Here is a 25866-nt window from a genome sequence, read left to right on the forward strand (position 1 = left end):
TCTAATGTACAGCATGGTGATAATAGTTACCAACACTGTATTATATACTTGAAAGTCGCTAAGAGAGAAATCTTAAATGTTCTCACCTCACACACACAAAAATGGTAATGATGTGAGGTGATAGAGGTGTTAACTAACTCTGGTGAATATCATTTTGTAATACACGTGTGTATCAAATCATCTTCTTGTACACCTTAAAGTTACACAATGTTATATGTCCATTATATCTCAATAAAGCTGGCAAAGAGTCACCTCCCCAGAGAGCTCTATACTGGTGTCTTGACAAAATGAAGTTCTCTGGTCACTTTCACTTGTTAGTTTCATTACAGTACGTATCTCTCCAAAACGAACTTGTTTATATATCTGCTTAGGTGTTTGTTGCATCTCCATGTAATATACACATCACAAGACTGAGGTAGACCCATCATATTCACAGTTGCATCTCAGCCCCTACAACAGTGCCTGAGACTCTAGGCATTCAATCAGAGTTTGTAAAGTGAATGCATTCATGAGTGAATGAGTGATGATGTCTAGCACTGCCTCCCTTCCCAGTGACCTTTCCAAGAGAAAACTCCTACTTGTAAATCCCAACTGAGTGGAAGACCTCCAAACCACATGTTCCCAGGCACCCAGGGTGTCTGACAAATTGGACAACAAGTGGATTCCTGATACAAGTTGAAAGGGACAAATTCTCTAGTCCAGGGAGATGGAATTGGAACATGGAGGTCACGGCGATTAAAAGGTATGGGGGCCAGTGAGGCCCTGGAGCTGGAGATGCATGGCGGATCAGGGGCTGCAGAAACCAGAGCCACGACAGGCTGGAGTGAGGAGTGCAGAAATGAAGACTCCTCAGAGTAGAGGGTGGACAGAGAAGAGGGTTTCCTCCTGAATCCATAGGAGCCCCACCTCCGCCACATCCTTCACCCTAGTTTACATCTGCACAGTGCTGTTACCGGCTGATAATCTCTCATTTATTACCAGTCTCTTTTCTTACGTATAATTTTACTTATTTACTTATTTTTATTTTTGGTTGTGCTGGGTCTTCGCTGCTGCGCATGCTTTTCTCTAATTACAGCAAGTGGGGGACTACTTTCTAATTGCGATGCTCAGGCTTCTCACTGTGGTGGTTTCTCTTGTTGCCAAGCACAGACTCTAGGGCACGCAGGCTTCATCAGTCGTGGCTCCCGGGCTCCAGAGCACAGGCTCAACAGTTGTGATGCATGGACTTAGTGGCTAAATGGCATGTGGGATCTTCCCGGACCAGGGATCAAACCCATGTCCCCTGCCTGCATTGGCAGGCAGATTCTTTACCACTGAGTCACCACGGAAGCCCTGTTACTGGTCTCTTTCCACTAAAATATCAGCTCCATGAGAGCAAACACCCTGTTTTTCTTGTCCACCTGGCGCCTAGTAGGTGGAGAATAAATATTTGCCAACTGAATTGCTAAATGAGTGAGTGAATGACAGCTTCCCGAGTCCCTGAAGTCCCTGTTATTGGGTTTTCTGAGACTCCCTGTACTCTTTATCAAAAACTCTTACTTCACTGGGCCATATTAGGGTTTGTTTTTTTTTTAATTCCAAATAGATGCTCCGACATCCCCAGGCAGACAGACAGGAACTGTGATGTTTGGAGGCAAATAAGAATGAAGAGAGATGTCAGGGAAGAGTGCACAGTGGGAGAGGAAACCGTGGCTTTAAAGGACTGACTCTCAGAGCAGGAGAGAAACAGATGAAACTGGAAGGCTACTGGGACACTATGATGATAATGCCAGGACTGAAATGCAGAGGATAAAGAATCTCTTTGCATTTCAAAAATATTCATAATAGGGGACTTCCCTGGCGGTCCAGTGGCTAAGACTCTGTGTTCCCAATGCAGGGGCCTGGGTTCCATTCCTGGTCAGGGAACTAGACCCCACATGCCACAACTAAGAGTTGGCATGCTGCAGCTAAAGACCCCTTGTGCTGCCACTAAGACCTGGTACAGCTAAATAAATACATAATTTTTTAAAAAAATAATATTCATGATGATGATTCTATTCAGTGTTAGAGATAGTCCCTGAACACACTGAGCTCCACCTGTGCTGGGTGCCACTTTAAGCCATACCTGAGCATGGCCGGCCATAACTGGCCCTGATGGGAGAGGGGTGTCAAACAGGGGAGAATCTCAGCTAAGACAGCCTGAGTGAGGCTGACTCGGGGCTCTGGATTTGCACTTGTGTAACTTGGGTCTTCTCCTCCATGGTTCTCTAAAAAGAGTCTGAAAAGGTCACTCATGCTGGCTTTGAGATCTCATTTTGCCAGGAACCCTGGAGAATTTTGGGGAGGGGTCGGTCATTTGCATCCCAAATAGTGACATGTGGGTACTGGGGTACACGGGGGGGCTCTGTGACTGTGGACATCAGTGTTCATCCACAGGCACCTGTGGGCATCTGCATTCTGGACACACATGGAGCGTCTGGACACATCTGTGACGAGTCATGTGCATGGCTGCATATGAGCATACACTGAGGGGAATGCTGGTGTGCATCACTGGGCCAGTGCAAATATACATGCCTCTTGCACTGTTGTCCATAGCTGTGAACATTCCCTTCGTTTAGACGTGTTCACAAGAGTCTATTCCCATATGCAATTTGTGAGCCCACAAGTCAGTCTGCATAAGGACTCTTAAATATATATATACATATTATACACACATATGTACATACACACATATATATATGTATATATGGGCCTTCCAGGTGGCTCACTGCTAAAGAATCCACCTGCCAATGCAGGAAGACTCGGGTTAAATCCTTGGGTTGGGAAGATCCCCTGGAGAAGGAAATGGTAACCCACTCCAATATTCTTGCCTGGAGGATCCCATGGACAGAGGAGCCTAGCAGGCTGCAGCCCATGGGGTCACAAAAGAGGTGCCATGACTTAGCAACTAAACAACACAACATATCTTTATATATATCAGGTGTACACTGCATACATGTGTATTTATATACCTCTCTCCTTGAGTCCTCAAGTCCATGTTAGCCACGTACATAAATGCACACTGCTTAATCCAGAAACCGCACTGCCACAGTGCCCATCACAGAAGGGAATGCCCCCTTATAAATACCCATGACCCTCTGTGCGCTCATCTGCACAGCCAGGTACATATCTGTATGTCTAATCAGGAGCCACAAGCATGTTACACATTTGTGTCCATTCAAGAAGATCCCTGCCCTTCCATGTATTCATATAACTCTCCGTGTGCATTTGCGTCCATCTGCCTGTAACAGCGAATATTTCCACATTCCTCTCAGCAGGAACTGACATCTGTATATGTTCTGTCAGTTGCCCTCTTAGGTCTCCTCAACCAATTCATTAGCATGGCAGTCAGTCCTGAAATATTCCTGCAGGATTTATGCCTTACTAATAAGCCTGGTGTCCTGCTGAGGTCACATGGCACTTTACAAGGGCTAATGGAGCCAGCTTCGGCCAGCAGGGCTGGGGATTCCTGGTCTCCTAGAATAGCCAGAGAATGCGCTCACCGGAATGAGCACATTTCTCTTCCTTCTCACTGCACCAAATGCCCCAGCCAACGCCTGTCTGCAGAACGGAAGTCACATTTCAAGGTATGTTTATCACCCAAATGCAACCCTGGCATCACATTAAGGGGGGCATCATCGTCTTTGTCATTATACTGGAGGCTGCATCGCGGGTGGACGCTATGCTGAGGGCTGCCTCAACAGTGTGCAGTGGGAAGGGACAGGCAGAGGTAAGAAGTAATCCCAAGGGACCTGGTGGGACTAGAGCAATGGAAGAAATGAGGACCCTGGCGCTATGTCCTGGGGGAAGGAAGCTACAGGGGAGCAAACAGGGCATCAAGACTTGGCACTCAGGGACTTCCCTGGTGGTCCAGTGGCTAAGACTCCACGCTCCCAGTGCAGGGGCCTTGGGTTTGATCCCTGGTCAGGGAACTAGATCTCACATGCTGCAACTAAGACCCAGTGCAGCTCTGGGGGGACCAGCAGGTCTCCAGCCTCTGCCTGAGTCTATGCACCCGAGGCCACCTTGCTCTTCTGGATGGATGGATAGGGCAGCAGGGAGAAGGCTGTTATAAATTAAACATTGAGACACCATCTGAGCACCAGACTGCCGTCACCTCATTGGCTGGTTCTCTCCCAGGAGGCTGCGGGACCGCAGGGTGGGGGAGAGGGCAGGGGAAGTGGCTCGCTTAATTAATTAGTCCTAATTGAGATATCTTTGTAAATACCCCTTTATGGAAGGACACGATCCCATCATTTCCTGGGAATTTGCCATCTCTATTTGTCCGCAGCCCCTGAGCATCGCAGAAATGACAACAAAAGAAAGAGCAGTCCAAAAGACTGCTGGAGATTTATCCGTGCTTCTGATGATGACAGCAGCACCGAGGGGTTGGGGGAGGAGGCTCAGAGATACACAGAGACCCAGGCGGAGCAGCAGGCAAGGAGAGATGGGGAACTGAAATACTGGGCAGGAGGCGGCAACAAGCAATAGGGAGACCAAGCGACACAGGCAGAGTCAAGAAATCCAGGCTCTGGAATACAGGAAGAGAGAGAGACAGCCAGAGATGGGCGGAGAAACTTCACACCAGGGAAGACCAGAAGTGGGGACAGATGGACCACGGCTGGGCCAACAGACCTTCCTCTGCCTTTTCCCGCCTCGCCCGGTCTCCCCATCTCTTAGGCAAACTACCCACTGCGGCAGCGGCAACCATCAAGCCTGATTCCTCTTTGGCCCTTGCTCCCCTCCCCTTCGCTCTCCCTCCCCCAATCACTCCTGCAATCATCTTCCTTGTTCAAAATGAGCTTCCGCAGCTGTAGCCCAGACAGCTGTTCCATCTTGGAGCCAATGCTGGGTCCTGGTGGCTGGGTCCTAGAGGGACACCCTCCTGGGCAGCAGAGTGGGTGGGGGAGGGTGGTGGAGGGTTCAGGCTCGCCAAGAGCTTGGGCACCCACTCACTCTTCACCCCAGACTCCCATTAAAGTGTGCCTCCCATCCCCAGCATCACCAGGGGTACAGACACTCCCCGCTTGTCCTTCTAGGGCCTTCAAGGGCTGATGCTGGCCTGGCCCATCCCGTCCCATTCACTGAATCCTGCCCAACACAGGTTCCAGCTCTGTCCTGTCTCAGGAGCCCTCTCAGGTCTGAGAATTTGAGCCTCAACCCTACCCCCTGTCAGGGTCCTGGACTGTGATACAGCAACTATGGCAATAATGGAAACAGAATCCTAGAGAGAGACACAGATAGACAGAGACTGAGAGACAGATGTGGCTTCCCACGTGGCACAGCAGTGAAGAATCCACCTGCCAATGCACGAGATGCAAGAAACGAGGGCTCAGTCCCTGGGTTGGGAAGATCCCCTGGAGAAAGGAATGGCCACCCACTCCAGTATTCTTGCCTGGAGAATTTCAGGGACAGAGGAGCCTGGTGGGCTAGAGTCCATGGGGCCGCAAAGAGTGGGACACGACTGAGCACACACACATGGCATGGCACAGGAGATAGACGCGGAAGAGATATAGTGACAGACACATCAAGAGGCAGAGATGACAGAACCAGAGCCAAAGAGACACAGAAAAACAGAGACACAGAGGAAGGAGGAAGGAGACTCACAGACAGGGAGAGATGAGAGAGATGGAGAGAAGACAGTGGGACAGAGACAAAGAGAGGCAGACATGAGACACAGGCAGACAAACAGATAACCACGAATATCCACTCAACACACACTTTTTGAGGGGACTTCCCTGGTGGCCTAGTGGCTATTACTCCACACTCCCAATGCGAAGGGGCCTGGGCTCGATCGCTGGCCAGGGAACTAGGTCCCACACGCTGCAACTAAGAGTTCACAGCTGGCAACTATTAATAAAAGATCCTGCATGCTGCAACTAAGACTCAGTGCAACCAAATAAATACAAATAATAAACAAAGGAAAAAAGCCTCCATTTATTGAATGCCTATTATGTGATGAATCTGCCTGCAATGCAGAAGACCTGGGTTTGATCCCTGGGTTGGGAAGATCCCCTGGAGAAGGGATAGGCTATCCACTCCAGTATTCTGACCTGGAGAATTCCATGGCCTGTACAGTCCATGGGGTTGCAAAGAGTCGGTCACGACTGAGCAACTTTCAATTTTTCACTTTCTATTATGTGATGGCGATACACAGTGAAGACAAAGAGAGAGGAATAAAGTAGCTAATGAGACAAAAATATGAGAGACAGAGAGAGAGACACAGAGAGAGACTTAAAAGACAATGTTTAAAAATAGAGAAGCATCAAGGCTGAGACAAGAGAGGACTGAGAACCAGCCTGGTCCCTCAGATCTCTCAGTGGCAACTTCTTCACTCCCACACACAAAGACACCCAACCCCACATCAAACTCTCTCCAAGCGCCTGAACCTCCCCCGGAAGGCTGCTTTTCTTCCTCGCCCAGCTTCACGGCTGCTCCTCTCTGGAGCTTCACAAAGAGGCGTTAGCCACCCAGGGCCAGAGGTGAGAAGGATGCCGGGGGGAATGCAGACACCAAGAGGCAAAAACCAGAGCTTCCCTCTGGAAGAGAAGGAAGCCTGTTTTAACTGCACTCAAGCAGCCCCAAGGTTCAGACTACCCTCCCTTGGTAGCTGTCCATGGTGCTGTTAGTGGTGCCAATTGGATGGGCAAAGGCAGCATTTCAAGCCATTTCTATGTGTTGCATCAAGCTCGGGTGGTAGTCAGCAGCACCCAACGGCTTGGTCCCTGCCTATCTCACCAGATCATCAAACAGAACACCTGCCATTCCATCCCAACACCTTTACATCCCCTGTTCTCTTGGCCTCTCTCCCTCCAAGTTACCAGCTCCGTCTTTACCCAGCTCTTACTCATCCTTCAGGTCTCAGGGCAAACATCACCTCCTCAGGGAAGGTGACTAGTCCCTCCCAACTTCCTGTCCTCATAGTTCCACATCTTCTCCTTCACAGCCCCCACTAATTTTTAATAATCTAGAAGTGTGCAAATGGCTATTTGCACAATTCCAGGTTCACTGTCTCCCTACGAAGCTTTGTGAGGAAAGAGACCAAGTCTTCCCTGTTCACTGCTGTATCCCCAGCCCCCAGCACAGGACCTGGCAAGGAAGAGCTCAGAGATCGCTAGTCGGGGATGATTGCTTTCTGGTTGCAAGATCACTTCATAACTTTTATGTGGGCTGCTGGCAACGTGCCCGTTTGTTGGACATCCATTCAAACAGAGAAGAGTTGAGAAACAAAGACACAAGGGAAAAAAGGTTTAAGAAACAAACGTTTCTGAGGAATTCTCTAGCAGTCCAGTGGTGAGGACTCTGCACAATCACTGCTGAGGGTGAGGGGTCAATCCCCCATTGAAGAACTAAGATCCTACAAGCCACAGTGCCAAATTAATTAATTAATTAAATAGAAAAGAGAAAAAAACAGGCACTTCTGAGCCACGGGGGAAGATTGAGTTGTTGTTATTCAGTTGCTAAGTCATGTCTGACTCTTTACAACCCCATGTCAGGCTTCCCTGTCCTTCACTATCTCCTGGAGTTTGCTCAAACTCATATAGTCACAGAAATACTCAATCAAGGCTCAGAAGTTTCACACAGCAGAAAGAAGGGGCAGTAGTGTCATGGGGCAGAACTGAGACCATTCAAGAAATACCTACTGCCCCAATTGAGACAATTCCAGTGACAAACAAGAGGGACAAAAGTTTTTGCTTGCACAGCACTACCGTTCTGTTGGTAGAAGACAGTTACCAACATGATTTCAGATCAGGATGAGTACTGGGAAACTAACAGAACAGGTTCAAATAATAAAGTGGGGGCATTTTAGCTGGGGAGGCCAGGGGAGCTCTCTCTGAGGAGATAATGTTTGAGCCTGAATCAGAGGGGTGAGAAGGAGCTGGCTAGAGGAAGGATGTTCCCAGGAGATGAGAACAAGTTCCAGAGGCAGGAACGAGCATGGGATAGCAAAGTGGTCCTTCCTAGATCTGAAACACAGGCAGGTATGGATTTGTGATAATTATAATCGCTAACCTTCACAGGCTCCTTCCATATGCCGGGCACACTGCTAAACACAACACTATACGGTATATATATATATTGTTGTCCCCATTTTGTGGATGAAGAAACTGAGGTTTACTGAATTGGGCCAGGTAAGGAGTTTAGATCAGGTGCAAGTGAGATGGGGAAATTTTTAAATGAGACAAATTTCACACTCCTAGTCTAGAAGGCTATGCTAACAATTAGGCCTCTAGAAAAATGCATTCCTGCTCCGAAGTCCTCCAGGTCCCCCATTCTTTGACACTCAGAACAAGGTAAAGGCAGACTTCCCTGGTGGTGCACGGAGTAAGAATCCTCCTGCCAATGCAGAGGACATCGATTTGATCCCTGGTCTGGAAGGATTCCACATGCCACGGAGCAACTAAGCCTATGCACCACAAGAATTGAGTTTTACCTCTAAAGCCCACAAGCCACAACTACTGAGCCCACATGCTGCATCTGCTGAAACCCATAAGCCTAGAGCCTGTGGTCCCCAAGAGGAGCCATCGCAATGAGAAGCCCTCACACGGCAACATAGAGTAGCCCCCACTCAACACCACTAGCAAAAGCCCTCACCAGCAAGGAAGACCCATGCAACCAAAAATGAAAATAAATACATAAATAAAAATTTTAAAGAATGAAGTATAGGCACCTCAGGGCAAATCCCATCATGACATGGTCCCCCCTGGCCACTTAGGCCACTTTCACACCCTTCCCATCCTGGTACATATTGGTGTTTAATAAATAGCTGTTAAGTGAATAAATGGGATGCCAGGGAGGGTGCTGAGCACAAGAGCGATGGTGACTCAGGTGTTCAGTTTTTCTGAATTGCTTGCATCTCTCTGTCCTCAACAGGATGCTCCTCACCTCCGAGCCTTTGTCCCTGCTGTTCCTCCTGCCTGGAGCCCCCCTGCTCTGCTTTCACCTGGCCAATTCCTTCTCCACTTTAAGCCTCAGTTGGACATCACCACCTCCAGGAAAGCTCCATCACACCCCGGCTGATTTCAATGCCCCTCTCCTGTGTCCCCGCAACACTCTAGAAATATCCCTGTCTCCAGGCATACCATGACGTGTCACAAGTACTGTGGATGAGACAGTGATCTGATTGAAGTCAGGGCTTTATTTATCTCTACATTCCACAGTCCAGGACCCTTCCCAGTACAAAACAGGTACTCAAATATTTCCTGACATATTGAGGTGTTTGAGCAGAAGCCATAGTCCACAATTAGGAGCAAGTGAATAGGCAGGTGTGGGTGAAATCCACAATACTTCACCTCCTTGGTTCCTGCCCTGGTCCAGTCCCCATCATCACTCACCTGGACCAGGGCTGCGGCCTCTTCCCCAGTCTCCTGGCTCCTGCCCTTACCTCCCACAGTCTGTCCATCCTACAGGGGCCAGAGAAAAACTGTGAACACCTGAGTCACCATCCCTCTATGCTCAGCATCCCCCTGGCATCTCATTTATTCACTTAAAAACTGTTCATTGAACACCAACTGTGTGCCAGCCCCAGTGCTAAGGCACAGGGGCTATAACAGTCAACCAAAATGGATTAAAAAAAAAAATCTCTGCCCTCAGGGAGCTAGCGTTTCAAGGGGGAGGATCAGACAACAAAATAAATGAATCAGCTACACTGTGAGCAACAGAAGGTTAAAAGTGCACTGCTGAGGGCTTCCCAGGTGGTCTAGTGGTTAAGAATCTGCCTGCCATTTCAGGGGACAAGGGTTCGATCCCTGGTCCGGGAAGATCCCACACGCAGTGGAGCAACGAAGCCTCTGTGCTGCAACTACTGAAGCCTGTGTGCCTTGAGCCCGTGCACCACAAGAGAAACCACCACAATAAGAATTCCGAGCACTGCAACAAACGGCAGCCCCCTCTTGCTGCAACTAGAGAAAGCCCGAGTGCAGCAATGGAGACCCAGGCACAGCCAAAATTAAATAAATAAATTGTTTGTTTTTTTTTTTTAAGTGAAATTCGGAAAAGGAAAGCATGAAAGGACAGATAATGTGCAACAAGTTGCAAGTTAAATATAAAATCCTTGCAAGTCTCTCTCCCACAAACATGAGGTGGCTCCCACCACCTCGCTACCCTCATTTCTTCTTGCTGTCCCCTTCACTCACGCTGCTTCAGCCACACTGAAGCCACACGGTCTCCTCACCGTCGCTCCAAAAATTCCGACATATTCCCACCTCAGGGCCTTTGCATTTGCTGTTACCTCCACTTACTTCCTTCAGATCTCTGTTCAAATGTCACCTCCTAAGAGACATCTACTCAATCTAAAATAGTCTCCCCAAGACTTTCCACTCCCCTTATACTGCTCTATGGTTCTTCACAGCACATTTATCACTCTGTGTGTGTTGGGGAGGGGGGCCGGTGGTGTGAGCTCAGTCGTTTTAGTTGTGTCCAACTCTTTTTGACCCCACAGACTGTAGCCCACCAGGCTCTTCTCTCCATGATGTTCTCCAGGCAAGAATGTGGTTGCCATGCCCTCCTCCAGGAGATCTTCCCAACCCAGGGATTGAACCCTGCATCTCCTGCATTGCAGGCAGATTCTTTACCACTGAGTTACGGGGGAAGCCCTGTATCACCATGTATATATTATCGATTTATCTGTGCACTTATCTATTTGTCCCCCTTCCTGCCCTAGAATGTCAGTTTCCCCAGGACAAGATATCTGTCTGTTTTGTTCATGGTCATATCCTTGCCACTTGGAAGAGTGCCTGGCACATAATAGGTGCTCAATAAATATTCGTTGACTGAATTAATGAATGGAGAGAATCTCCAAGAGAATTCTTGTTATAGAATAAGAGGAGGAGGGATCAGTAGTATACAGCCAGGTTTAGGGTTGTTCATAAATATTTGGCCACGTCTCTCTGTTCCAGGTCATAGTAGGGCCCCCTGTCTCACCCTCTTTGGGGTTAAGCATGCCATGTGACTTGTGCTGGCCAATGAAATGTGAGCAGAAGTAACATGGGGTTTCCAGGGGGAAGCTTTAGGAGGCAGTGAGTGGGGCTATGCTGTGCCTTGCTCTCCCTGTTTCAGCGACCATGTCACCATAGAGCCTCCTTCATTCCAGGTCCCTGACTACCACCGACAGAGCTCACCAGCCAACGCGGATGCATAGTGCAAGCACAAAATAAACCCGTGCAGTGTTAAATCACTGAGTTGTGAGGCCATTTGCCACAGTCCTTCCTTGCCTCAACTGACTCCGTATTAGGGTCCTTTCCCCACTGAAAACCGTCGAGAAAAGAAAAGGATTCCGAACTTTGGTTCTTACTGGGAAGTCCTCAAAAAGCCTCTTGCTGATAGCTGCCAGACGGTCCTTGTTTCTCCCAGGAGGAAAATGGTCCTCCCCCAAACAGAATATTCCTCCTTCATCTCCCCTTCCTTCCCTCCATCCCTCAAGCAGGAGGGGTTGGACAAGGGCATAACATATAAGATGCAGGTAACTCACTTCAGGCCCTGTAATGACGGCAGCCGCTGGCAATGGGGCTGACAATGCTCAGTCTGGCTCTGAATTTATGACCCCCAGGTGAGAAACCATTCCGCTGAAGGCTCCCATACCACAGGGATGGTTTATGGCTGGGAGTTGGCCAAAGGTAGTAGCAGAGGCAGTTCCCCCTCCCCCTCTCTACCAGGGACAGTTTGTAGCAGCATCTTTCAGAATCTCTTAGAATGCTAAGCTGTTTCTCTGGATCAGATCAGGGAGGTGAAGAATGGCCAGAGGATCTGGGCTCATTCCATCCTCAAAGAGACCCATTTTAAAGGGTCTGCTTCAGGACCAGGAATTCTCACTACCCGGGTTCCTGAACCCCTCAGCTTAACCATGTTGCTGCTGTGTACCTTCCCACAACTCTTCCCTATTAAACACCTACTCTGCGCCTTCCATTTGTTCCTCAATCCTTATGAAAGTGGATTACTGATTTAGACACTTGACAAATATTTATTCCACGTCTATTATGTGCTTGGCTGTAATGGCAAACAGAGAAGCCTCTCCTTACTGAACCTAGCCATTTGTTTTTATTTGAAGGTGGAATCCTTATGAAGATGCAATTGTTGATTCAGCCACTTGACAAATACTTATTGTAGGCTCACTATACATCAGGTCTTAGGTTTCAATAATGAGTAAAACACAGATGTCCTCATGGATCCTGTGGTTTAGTGGGGACCCTCCTTGACGAATGAGGATATTGGAGCTTAGAGAGATTAAATAATTTTCCCCAAGGTCATAAGACTGGTAACTTGTAGGACCAGAATTCAAACCCAGATTCCTCTGACTCAGAGTCCTGCCGCTGAGCATCTACTGTGTCAGGCACTGAACTGGGATTTTCTGGCATACACACACTTGACATAAAGAAAGTACTCAATAATTTTACTGAATAAACAAAAGAGTTGGATGGATAGAGAGATGGATGGATGGAAGGATGGATGCATGGAAGAACTGATTAAGAGACAGATAATGAATAATAGGTGAATGGAAAGATAGATGGATGGAGAGGTGGATGGAGAAACAAGTGGAAGGATGAAGAGAAGAATGGGTGGGAGGATGGTTGACTGGATGAATGAATGGATGGAGAGGTGAGTGGATAGATGTTTGGGTAGATGAAACAATGAGTATAAAGATAGTTGGATGGATAGATAGATGAAAGGATGAATGGATGAGGACCTGGATGACAGCCCTCTAACCCACAACAGTTCTGTGAGATAGAAATTGTCATTCCCATTTTATAGATGAGGAAACTTCTGCCTACAGTGGTCATGTTGCTGGCCCGGAGTGCAAGTCATAGAGCAAGTTGGGGGAAAGTCTGCATTTCAACCTATGTCTACAGATTCTCAAGACCCTTTCTAGAGCACCCTCATGTCACAGTCTCATTCTAGGTGCTACCCTGAGTTCTCTGGCATCTCACCCCACAGAGCTCTTCTAGCAAGGCTGAGTGAGACTGAGGGATGGGGATGGGGATCAAGGATGGGAGAACTACCAGCTTTTAGTAGGTAACTTCATGGAAGCATTGGATCAAGGTCCTGCCAGCTACAGATAGGCTAGAGTGGAGACCACGTCAGACCACACACCCCCTCACACTTACAGAAAAATTGACACACACAGGAATCCTCCCACACATAAAACTAGGCACACACACCATTCATAGATAAACACTTGAACATATATGCATGCACTTCTAAAGACAGACACGTCCACATTTATATGCACACAAACATATCTGCAAAGACATATTTACACACACAAAGTCATAATTCAGAGACATGCTGTTACACACTTATGTACACATTCCCCAGACATTACCCATATGCTGTACATGATACGAGCACACATTTACACTGACTCACACTTTTTAGATGGTAAGGGAGTGGAATAATCTGGCTTCTGATTTCAATGAGACGCCATCTCTCCCCGCCCCCAAAAGGCAACAGGAAGAAGTCTGTCTCAGAGTCATGTAGACAGACATATGCACACATGCAATTACATACATGCAAACCCACAGTCAGGGACATACAACTGCAGACACACACTTAGACACATCCACACCCAGACAGTGAGTACCCAGGGACACACCCACTCAGTCTGGAATGCACCCTTACATACAGGCAGACACATCTATGCCCTCATGCCAGCAAAGCACATGAACTTTCTCAAAACCTCCACTCACACACGCCCCCATACACACACCAAAACCCACGCATAGACAGATACACCAGGACATTGCTTGATGTGACTGACACACAGAAACACATTGTTTCACACACTGACTTCAATTCTGAGAATTCAGACTGAAAGCCCTCACCTGGGCCAAACCCAGTGACAATTCCTTCCAGGGGCTGATGAAGCCTGAGCACAGGACACAGCACCCCTGCCTCTACTTGCCCACAACCCTTGGGAGCAAAGACCTCTTTCCTTTCAGGGTGGTGGCCCCTGGAGGCTCAAGAGGGGAGCTGATGAAGCTGGGGGACCGTCAAGCAGGAGAGGGAGACCCCATGAATTCCAGATCCAGATAATGGGAGGAGTCCCAAAACCAGACTGAAAAGGGGAAGGGATAAGGGGTATGGGGCATACCTAGAGGAGCCTGAGGGAAATTTGTCCAGGAGCATGTCTCCCCAGGACACCAAGACCACCATCATTAACCCTGAAGGAGCACCCCCACCCCCCGCCCCGACACACACACATCCTGCCCTCTCTCCTCGTGCCCCCTCACCCCCAGCCAAATTCCATGACTTGGGAAGCTAGAGGATGAAGGTGATAGAAGAGGATAGGATGGTATGGGGAAGGCAGCAAACCTGGAGTTTCTGGGGGCAGCACAGAGCCCCAGGCCCTGCTCTCTGCGGCCCCCTCCCGCGGAGTCTGAGACCCCATCTGCCTCCTAGGGTTTCAGCACATGGTGAGACAGGTAATTAGAAGGGAGATGCTGGGGGGTGGGGCGGGGTTGCACAGGGGAGAGGAAAGGAGAGACAGAAAAAAAGAAACACTAAGTCAGAGACAGCTCAACAGAGACTCACAGAGAGGGGAAACAGAGAAACAAACCGGAGGAAAAAGAAATCAAGAAGACAGAGCGAGACAGACAGGGAAACCCACAGAGAGAGACAAAGCTAGAAGAGAGGGAGAGAGACAGACAGACTGATAGGCATACGGGACTACTCAGAGACATCAAGACACAAGCAGGGAGAGACTGTGACAGTGGAGACGCTCTGAGACCCGAGATTTCCCCATTCAGAGGCTGGGTTCCTCCCAGACCCCCGACTCTACCCTCCCTCTTCGCCCCATTCAGCCCGGACCAGGCTCAATTCCGCAGCCCTTGCTGCCTGCGCCCCGGGGCCGGAGCGAGCCTGGTACCTTGTTGCCACTCGGACACTGCACATTAAGCCTAAGAAATAATCATAACAATAATAAAGGCGCCGCGGAGGTGGCCGGGGGTCCCAGGGCGCCTCCGCCTCGGCGTCCCGCCCCCAGCCCAGGGAGGGCGCCCCTGGGACCGGGCGCGCAGGGAAAGCAGGGGGGCGGGGGCCCCCGGGGGCTGCGGCGGCGGCTCGGGCACCACGCCCCCCCTCGGGAGCGCCCCCTGCGCGGCGGCCACTCACGATTTTCTCGGAGGCGCCCGCGCGGGACACGGTGCCGTTGAGCCCCACGAGCGAGGGCAGCGTCTGCGACATCCAGTTAGTGACCATGGCCATGGTGCTGAGCACGGCCCCGATCTTCAGCAGCGGCACCGACATCGCGCCCCCGCCTCATGCCCCGCGGCCGCCCGCCGCCTGGCGCTCCGTCCCTCGCCGCCCAGTCGCCCCAGGGGACGCGAGCGCGAGCTGGGGGCCGGGCCGGGGCCAGGCCGGCCGGGGGGCTCCGGGACGCGGGCTGCGGCTCTGCGCGCCCGGCGGGGCTCCGCTTATAAAGCGCCGCCTCGGCCCCCCCGCACCCCCTCCCGCGCCTCCGCGCCGGGCACTTCCAGCCGCCGTGACGTCACGGCTCCGGCCCGGAGCCCGGCAGGGGGCGGGGGGCGCCGGGCTACACCCCCCCGGGCCTGGCCACCCCGCTCTGCGCGGGACCCACCCATCCCGCGAGGGGGCCCCCTCCGGCGGCCTCCCCCACCTGCCCCACCCCCACCGCCGCGGCATCCCGGCCCCGCCCCCATTGGTGTCCCCGCCCCCAGTTACCCCCCAACACCCCCAACCCCAGTGAGGTATTCCCGGGCCACTCTCCACGCACAGCCCCTCTCTTGACCCCCGGGTGCTTGGCCAGCGTCTAAATGGGCACCCGCCCCACCCCGACCATCCAAAGCTGGCAGGGGGCGGGGGAGGGGCGGCCGGAGTCACAAGTCCCTATCCACCTACTGCTAGGACACCGACGCCGGCTCCCTAAAAACTGGGAGACCAGGCATGGGCTGGGGGGACTCTGGTGCGCTCCCTTGAATGGGAAGGCCAAGGGCCTCCTTTTCCTTGGGGAAGGGGCACCCTGGTACCAGGACCATTCTGGAGACCACTTGGTCATTTTCGGACGAGGGAAGCCTAGAGTGGCGCGTCCGAGACCAATAGATGTGATTACTCGGATGAAGGTTCGGGAATGGGGTCACTTTTGCAGTAGGAGGACCCGCCCCCCCAAATGACTCCAAGGGGCGGCACGGCCACCCCCGACGGCTGAGACAGGAACTAGCCTTTTGCAGACAAGTCCCAGGCGGGTCTCCACTCACAACTTGAACTTAGGGTGAGGGCGGGGAACTGATGCTTTGGACCCTCCTCCAGACCCCAGGGACCAGCTCCCCAGCCCGCCCCTTCGAAGGAGGGGGGCGTGCAGTGGCCCCCGACTTTCCACCCACGCACCAGCCGGCGGCGGGGGCGGCCAGGCCGCCAGGAGGAGAGCCCGGCCGGTTTTAATTTCCTCTGTTTTCCCTGCACTCACGCCCCCTCCTGGCGTCCCCGCATCACCTCGCGTGGCCGCCGCCACCGTCGCCTTCAGCCCGCGGCCGCCACCGTCGCCTTCAGCCCGCGGCCGCCGCCGTCTGGAGGCGGCGATGACTCAGGCCTTTCCTGGGTAGTGGCCGCTCACCGCCCTCGGGAGTAGCGCTGGGCATGGGGGGTACAGATGGTGGGGGTCTTGAACAATCCTTTTTTTCTGAGCTTAACGATCCGGAGAGGAAGGTTCTGCCCTTATGTGACCTCAAGCAATGACCTCTCTCTGCCTCAGTTTCCTCATCTGCAAAGTGGATGGTTTTAAGGACCCGCAGACCTAATACCTGTAGATGGCGCCGTGTCCTGACAATCAAGTAAAAGATTTATTGAGCATCTACTGTGTCCCAAGCACCATGAACAACAGATTTAAAAAGCCCTGCCTTTGTGGAGCTGAACATTCTATAGCCGACAAAGGTCCTTCTAGTCAAAGCTATGGTTTTTTCAGTAGTCATGCACACATGTGAGAGCTGGACCATAAAGAAGGCTGAGTGCCAAAGAACTAATGCCTTCGAACTGTGGTGTTGGAGAAGATTCTTAAGAGTCCCTTGGACTGCAAGGAGAGCAAACCAGTCAATTCTAAAGGAAATCAACCCTGAATATTCATTGGAAGGACTGATGTTGAAGCTGAAGCTCCCATACTTTTGGCCACCTGATGTGAAGAGTCGACTCATTGGAAAACACCCTGATGCTGGGAAAGACTGAAGGTAGGAGGAGAAAGGGACAACAGAGGATGAGATGGTTGGATGGCATCACCGACTCAATGGACATGAGTTTGAGCAAGCTCCGGGAGTTGGTGACGGACAGGGAAGCCTGGTGTGCTGCAGTCCATGGGGTCACAAGCAGCCAGACAAGACTGAGCAACTGAACAACAATAGGATCAGAAGACAACAAATGGGGATGGAGAGGAAGGGGCATATGGACTAAGTAGGGGAGTCAAACTTTAATCGAGGTGGTTGGGAAAAGTGACATTTGAGCAGAGACCTGAAGAAAGTGGAGGGAGCCATTTGGATATCTGAAGGAAGAGCTCCAGGCAGGAAGCATAGCAAGTGCAAAGGCCCTGAGACAGAAGCAAGTGTTCAAGGAACAGGAAAGACGCCAGTGTGCAGGTCGCAGCAGATTAAGCTGGGGAGAGATGGTGCTTGTAAAGCACTTTGCTGCTTGTCTGGGACATCGTGTTTCATAAATAGCTGACATTGTTATTATCTGCAACTGATTATGAGCTTTAGAAAAATGAGATGTCTCTTTGCCTACTTGTACTACAGCTTGCATTTAGGAGAGCTGAACACTTTGCAAATACACTTGCTGAGTACTGGGTGAAATCCCCTGTGAAAAGGACAGCACCTTTCCTATTTACAAGAGAGTAAACCACTCAGAGAGGAGCCAGGAGATAAATTTGAGCCCAGGATTTGAACCTAGGTGGGTCTGATTTCAGATCCCCAAGCCACTGGGCTCCAAGCCCTCCCAGTTTAGAGAATCTGAAACAGGATGATACTCTCACTCACTCAGTGTTGGTGATGCAGGAAACTGCACTAGCTCCTTCCAGCCAAACTCCTTCAAGGAGTGGTCTACACTCACATCTATACTTGCTGTCTCTGCTCCCTCACCTCCCATTTCCTGTATGCCTCCCACAGTCCTCTCACTAAAGGACCAGTGGCCCTACAATTTGTTCATCCCACAGGCTCATTTAGTCACTCTCACAGGTAAGCCCTTGTGGATCATTCCCTTCTTGAAAGTCATTTGTCCTCTGAATTCAATGCTGCACCATCACTGTCTCCTGCCTTCTTCCTCAGTGTCTCCTGGGGCTTTGTCCTAGGTTCCCAGCCCCTGTCATTCTGCATTCTGTGCCTGGACCATCCAGCACACTCACTCCTAGGGTTAGGGTTGCATTCAGCACACTCCCACCTCAGGACCTTTGCACTTGCTGTCTTCACTATTAACACAGATATACGCGTTGTTTGTTCATTTTTAAATTTGTTACTGTATTTATTTATTTCGGCTGTACCATGATATGTGAAAGCTTCCCTGTTGGCTCAGATGGTAAAGAGTCCGCCTGCAATGTTAAAGACCCAGGTTCGATCCCTGGGTTGGGAAGATCCCCTGAAGAAGGAAATGGCAACCCACTCCAGTATTCTTGCCTGGGAAATCACCATGAACAGAGGTGCCTGGCAGGCTACAGTCCATGGGGTTACAATGAGTTGGACACGACTGAACTACTAACACAGTGGGACAAATGGCATGTGGGACCTTAGTTCCCCAACCAGGGATTGAACCCAGGCTCAATACATTGGAAAACAGAGTTTTATCACCACTGGACCGCCAGGGACATCCCTAACTTTATTTATTTATTTGGCCATGCCACCAGGCATGAGGGATCTTACTTTCCTGACCAGTGATTGAATCTACACCCTCTACCGTGGAAGCGCAGAGTCATAACCACTGGATGGCCAAGGAAGTCTCTGTGGTTTATTCCTTTATTTCACCTATATTTCTGGGCTCTCATTATGTAGGTCAGAGCCATACTCTACCTTTCTCCAGAAAACTACATTTCCCAGGTTCTCTGGCACCCTGGCTTCCTGTTAGTCCCACCCAATGAGAGGCCCTGGAGGGAGACTGGAGAGTGCGGAGGAAGGGAGAGGGCCAGGGTATTTCTTCTTTCTCTCTCTGCTAGGGTGGCAGTGTGTATTCTGACAGTGGCCACACCTTCTCCATGATCCCGTGATCCCAGCTCCCACAGCCTCTTCCTCATCACACCCTTCCTTTTGTCTTGTCCCTCCAGTAGCTTCGTGCTGTGGCTTATTCCTGGATTCCCTGATCATTCCATCAGGTTGGCTTCTCAACTCTTCCGTTTCGTGACAAACTAATTCTCTATATTATGAATACACTTCCTCTCGTTGAAACACCTAGAGTGGTTTGTTTCCCTGCCTGGACTCTGAGTGATCTGACCACTGTATCCTGAAGACCTCCCCTGCACCCCCCCCCCATCTCCATCAGCACCACCAACACCACTACCACCTCTCCATCCCTTATTCTGCTCTACTGTTTTTTGAACAATATCTATCACCATGTGACATTGTACTGTACTTTTGTTTCTGGTCTGTCTCTTCCACTAGACTTTCAGCTTCACAAGGGCTCCTACGTGCCTGTGTTCTCCACAGCTGCATCCTTACAGCTTAGGATAGTGCTTGGCATATAACAGTAAGTGCTCAAGGGGCTTCCTGGGTGGCTCAGTAGATAAAGAATCTGCCTGCAATGCAGGAGACACGAGTTCAATCCCTGGGTCAGGAAGATCCCCTGGAGGAAGGGACGGCAACCCACTCCAGTATTCTTGCCTGGGAAATCCCATGGACAGAGGAGCCTGGTGGGCTACAATCCAAACGGTCACAAAAAGTTGGACACAACTGAAGCGATTGAGCACACACGCACGCATGCAAGGCGCTCAAGAAATTATCGAATTGGCTGAATCTACAACCGAGACTCCCAAAGGTATTTCTACAGGCCATATCTCCACCTAGAGCTCAAATTCCTATGCCCATCTCCTCCCTGCACATCTCCACCTGTGTCTTTCACAGGACTAAGCACGTATGACATCCACCAGGCAAACCTCAGTCAAAAAGACAGGCAGAAGCAGGTGCTGGTGATGATGTGAAGAGACCAAAACCTCTTGCTAGTGGAAATACAAAATGTTGCAGACTTCTCTGAGGGTCCAGTGGGTAAGAATCCACCTGCCAATGCAGGGAACATGGGTTGGATCCCTGATCCGGGAAGATCCTATATGCCGCAGAGCAACTAAACCCATACACCACAACTTGAACCTGCACTCTAGAGTCCCTGCTCCTCAACAAGAGAAGCCACCACAGTGAGAAGCCCCTGTACCTCACCCAAGAATAGCTTCTGCTCACTGCAACTAGAGAAAACCCATGCGTAGCAAGGAAGACCCAGTGCAGCGAGCCAAAAATTAATTTAAAAAGTAAAATAAACTGTTGCAACTACTTTGAGAAACAGTTTAGCAGTTTCTTAAAATGTTAAACAGAAATTGACCATAAGACTCAACAATTCCATCCACTCAAGAGAAATGAAAGTATATGTCCATGGAAAGACTTGCACATGAATATTCATAACAGCACTGGTCACAATGAAACAATTCAAACGCTCATCAACTGGTGAAATGATACACTATGTGGTACTTCCATACACCTGGTACATCCATACCGCTGGTGAACACATCCATACCACCGTGGCTCAGTGGTCAAGAATCTGCCTGCCAATGCAAGAGATGTGGCTTCGATCCTTTGATCCAGGAAGTTCCCACGTGTGGCAGAGCAATTCAGGCCGTGCGTCATGACTACTGCACCTGTGCTCTAGAGCCTCGACTACTGGGCCCACAGGCCCTGAGCACCCTAGAGTCAGCGCTCCACAACAGGAGAAGCCACTGCAGTGAGAGCCTGAGCAACAAAGGGTAGCCCCCGTTCAATGCAGCTAGAAAAAAGACCTCACAGCACAACCAAAAATAAATAAATAAAATTTTAAAAAGAATAATAAGGAACAAACAACTGATATATGCTTCAACATGGGTGAACCTTACACATATTTTGCTAAGTGAAAGAACCTATATATGGGTGAACCTTAAACATATTTTGCTAAGTGAAAGAAATCAGATACAAAAGACCACATTTTGTATGATTTCTATTTACACAAAATGTCCAGAAAAGGCAAATACAGAGACAAAGAAATTAGAGCGGTGGTTGTCTGAAATGGGATGGGGTGGGAATGAACTGCAAACAGGCGTGAGGGATCTTTTGCACGTGATATAGATGTCCTCAAACTAGATTGGGATGATGTTTGCACAACTCTGAAAATTTACTCAGTCACTGAGTTGCACAGTTAGGTGGATTTAATGGTATACAAAGTGAAAATGAAAGTCGCTCAATCATGTCAGACTCTTTGCGACCCCATGGACTGTAACCCGCTGGGCTCCTCTGTCCATGGGATTCTCCAGGCAAGAATAGTGGAGTGGGTTGCCATTTCCTTCTCCAGGGGATCTTCCCAACCCAGGGATCGAACCCAGGTCTCCTGCATTACAGGTGGATTTTTTACTGTCCGAGCCCAGAGAAGACCAATGATATATAAATTATACCTCAAAAAAACTGTTTAAAAGGGGGACCATGCCTAAACTTTCCCTGAAAGCTCCCTCCCCCGAGGAACCCTGTACTGACATGAGAATGCAGCTGCTGCTGCTAAGTCACTTCAGTCGTGTCCGACTCTGTGTGACCCCATAGACAGCAGCCCACCAGGCTCCCCTGTCCCTGGGATTCTCCAGGCAAGAACACTGGAGTGGGTTGCCATTGCCTTCTCCAAAGCATGAAAGTGAAAAGTGAAAGGGCAGTTATTCAGTTGTGTCTGACTCTTCGAAACCCCGTAGACTGCAGCCTACCAGGCTCCTCCGTCCATGGGATTCTCCAGGCAAGAGTACTGGAGTGGGGTGCCATTGCCTTCTCCGGACATGAGAATGAGTTCTTCCTTAATTTTTTTTTTTTTTTGCAGTATGTGGGGTCTTAGGTCCCCGACCAGGAATTGAACCCACAACCCCTGCAGTAGAAGCATGGAGTCTTACACTGGGCCACCAAGGAAGTCCCTTCCTTAAATTCTACATTTTTAATTTCTTGCTTGCCCTACCCTGGTCCTGGCCCAGATGTACCCACAGTTAGAAACTATCGATTATGCCCCTCTTGTGTTCTTTCTCTGTCCAACTCCTCCATTCACATCATCACCAATGCCAGCTGAAACTGATGTAGAAATATCTCCAGAAAGTGTCCCTTTTTCACGGTCACCATCACCACTCTAAACATCGTGTTGGGGAGTGCTACAGACTGAATGTCAGTACCCCCCTACTCCTTCCAAATTCACATGCTGAAAGCTAACCTTCAATGTGACAGTGTCTGGAGGTGAAGTCTTTGGGAGGTGACTAGGTCCTGAGGGTGGAGTCCTCATGTACAGGATTAGTGCCCTAATACAGAGACCCCCAGAGAGCTCCCTCTCCTTCCACGTGAGGACACAGTGAGAAGACACTGAGAAGCTGGTCCTCACCAGACACCAAACCTACCAGCGCTTTCACTCTGATCCAGGGCTTCCCCAACTCCAGAACTGAATAGAATTCTGTTGTTTATAAGCCACCTGGTCTATGTTATTCTATTACAGCAACCTGAACACACCAGGAGCCATGAGAAGAAATCTTTTTCCCCTGACCTGAAAATTATCAGGAGGAAAAAAGTTTGTAACAGTCAGAAACAGTAACAATAATTGCTAAGGTTTATTGAGTACTTATTATGAGAAGGCAGTGGCACCTCACTCCAGTACTCTTGCCTGGAAAATCCCATGGACAGAGAAGCCTGGTAGGCTGCAGTCCATGGGGTTGCAAAGAGTCGGACACAACTGAGTGACTTCATTTTCACTTTTCTCTTTCATGCGTTGGAGAAGGAAATGGCAACCCACTCCAGTGTTCTTGCCTGGAGGATCCCAGGGACAGGGGAGCCCGGTGGGCTGCCATCTATGAGGTCGCACAGAGTTGGACACAACTGAAGCGACTTAGCAGCAGCAGCAGCAGAAGCAGAAGCTTTCTTTGGAAGGAAAGCTATGACAAACCTAGACAGTGTATTAAAAAGCAGAGACATTATTTTGCCAACAAAGGTTCATATACTCAAAGCTATGGTTTTTCCAGTTGTCATGTACGTATGTCAGAGTTGGACCATAAAGGAGGCTGAGCACTGAAGCACTGATGCTTTCAAATTGTGGTGCTGGAGAAAACTTGTGAGAGTCCTTTGGACAGCAAGGAGATCAAATCACTTGTTCCTAAAGGAAATCAACTCTGGATATTCATTGGAAGGACTAATGCTGAACCTCCAGTACTTTGGCCACTTGATGCGAATAGTCAACTCATTGGAAAAGACTCTGATGCTGGGGAAGATTGAAAGCAAAAGGAGATAGGGACAGAAGAGGCTAAGATGGTTAGATAGCATCACCAACCAATGGACATGAATTTGAGCAAACTCTGGGAGATAGTGAAGGATAGGGAAGCCTGGCATGCTGCAGTCCATGGAATTGCAAAGAGCTGGACCCAGCTTAGCAAGTGAACACCACCAACATGAGCTAGGCACCATTTGTAGCAATCTACATGTAATCACTCATTTACCCTCAGAATACCAATATGAAGTAGATAATTTCAATTTTTAAAATGAGGAAATAGTGGCACAAAGATGCTAAGAAATTTTTCCAAGATCCCCTGGAATCTAGCCCAGACTCTGGAGCCTGTTCCTGGATCATTCGGCCCTATTCAAAGGGGAAAGAATAAATGTTGATCTGTACCTCACATCATATACAAAAACCAATTCCAGGTAGATTTTACATCTAAATGTGAGAGGTAAACAACGTGTATTTTAAGTAAATATAGAAGAACATCTTCATTACTGTGGGGTGGGCAAAGATTTCTAAAACAGAACACTAACAAGCACTAACCTTGAAGGAAAAACATTATTATTTAAACTACATTCAGGGACTTCCCTGGTTAGTCCAGTGGTTAAGCATTATCATTCCAAAGCATGGGATGTGGGTTTGATCCTTAGTCAAGGAACTAAGATCCCACATGCTGTGGGGCAACTAAGCCTGCAAGCTGCAACTAGAGAAGCGGCACAACGAAGACCCAACCCAGCACAGCCCAAAATAATTAAAGTTCATTTGTTAAAAAAAAAAAAAATACCATAGTTAAAAATAAACTACATTCAAATTAAATTCTATTTATCAAAGACATTAAGAGAATGAAAAGACACGCCACACAGTGGAAGATACTTGCAATCCTATGTCCAACAAATAACTGATATCCTAATTTTAATTTATATGAGAAACAGAAATACAGATCCAAAATTTGGATGTATACAAAACACATATTCTTACAAATTAATAAGAAAAAGGCAGACAGCCTAATAGCAAAATGGGCGAAAGACTTGAAAAGGCATTTCACAAAAGGGAATACTCAAGTGGTCAATAGACATGTGAACAGGTATTTAAATATTATTAGTCATCATGAAATGTAAATTAAGCCCAAAATGTGATACCACTATACACCCATCAGAATGTCTAAAGGGAAACAAATTCAACACCAAGTGTTGGTAATGATGTAGAGCAGCTGAAGACTCAGACGCCACTAGTGGGACAGTAAACTGGTAAATTCTTTGAAGAGTCTTTGAAACTTTCAAAGACTGTTTGGCACTTACCTCCTCAAGTTCAATATATTCCTCCCCTGTGTATGCGTTCAGTTACTAAGTCATATCTGACTCTTTGTGATCCCAGGGACTGTAGACCACCAGGCTCTTCTGTCCATGGAATTCTCCAGGCAAAAATACTGGAGTAGGTTGCCATTTCCTATTCCAGGGGATCTTACTGAGATCAAACTAGTGTCTCCTGCATCTCCTGTATTGGCAGGCAGCTTCTTTACCACTGAGCCACCTGGGAAGCCCATAGTCCTCCCCTATGACTCAGCAGTCCTAGGTATATATACTTGAGTCTCACTATTTGTGGGTTCCGTGTTGTCAAACTCACCTACTCACTACAGTTTATTTGTAACCCCAAATTCAATCCTTCTGGAGCTTCTGTGGTGATCCATGGATGTTCACAGGGTAGCAAAAATACTGAGTCCCAATGCAGAGCCAGTGCAGCCATGCTTTGGGCCTCTTGTTTCAGTTCTCATCACTGCAACAACTTTCTCTCTCACAGTCTACTTGATGCTGAAATTTTCACATTCTCATGCACTTTATTGGTGATCTCGCTGTTTTAAGGGACCACGTGCACAGTGCTAAGTTCTGTCTAGTGTTCTAGGCAAAAGAAGGTTGTAAAGTGTCTTCTAGAGAAAATAGGACTCATTGATAAGCTTTGCTCGAGAGTGTCTTTGGGGGACTCAGTTGGTGGTCCAGCGGTTAAGAATCTGCCTTACAATGCAGGGGACGCAGGTTGGAGCCCTGGTTGGGGGAACTAAGATCCCATATGCGGAGGAGTAACTAAGCCTGAGTGTTGCCTGCATGCTCTGGAGCCTGTGCGCCACAACTAGAGAGGCCCCTTGACTCAAAGACTGAACCCTAGAGACACAACTAGAGAAAGTCCCTGCACCGCAAGGAAACATCCCGCAAGACACAAGATCCCGCGAGCCACAGCTAAGAGCTGATGTAACCAAGTAAATTAATTTAACTAAGGTTTAAAAAAAGAATGCCTTCGGCCATGAGTTTGATGCCAATGAATCAGCAACATATATTAAATAAAGTATTTTTAAACACAAACATTCATAAAAGGGGTTTGCGTATCGTTTCGTAAACAAAAATGTGACCAGAGCCTTGCAGG

The 25866-nt window shown here is 49.1% G+C and overlaps 1 protein-coding gene across 2 annotated transcripts in view; it reads right to left on the minus strand.

The window, feature by feature from the left end:
• The window catches only part of OLFM2 (olfactomedin 2), a 74143-nt gene that overhangs the window by 39848 nt on the left and 8429 nt on the right, over nt 1–25866 (minus strand). The window contains exon 1 of one of the 2 annotated variants that reach the window (XM_027969599.3): nt 15124–15347. The exons of the other annotated variant lie outside the window; for it this stretch is intronic. Within the exon in view, the coding sequence (XP_027825400.1) occupies nt 15124–15258 (135 nt within the window). The 5' untranslated portion in view covers nt 15259–15347. Of the gene's footprint in view, nt 1–15123; nt 15348–25866 lie in introns of those variants that run through there. 2 annotated transcript variants of the gene reach the window in all.

Source organism: Ovis aries, chromosome 5, assembly GCF_016772045.2.
Source record: "Ovis aries strain OAR_USU_Benz2616 breed Rambouillet chromosome 5, ARS-UI_Ramb_v3.0, whole genome shotgun sequence".
Taxonomy (NCBI): Eukaryota; Metazoa; Chordata; class Mammalia; order Artiodactyla; family Bovidae; genus Ovis; species Ovis aries.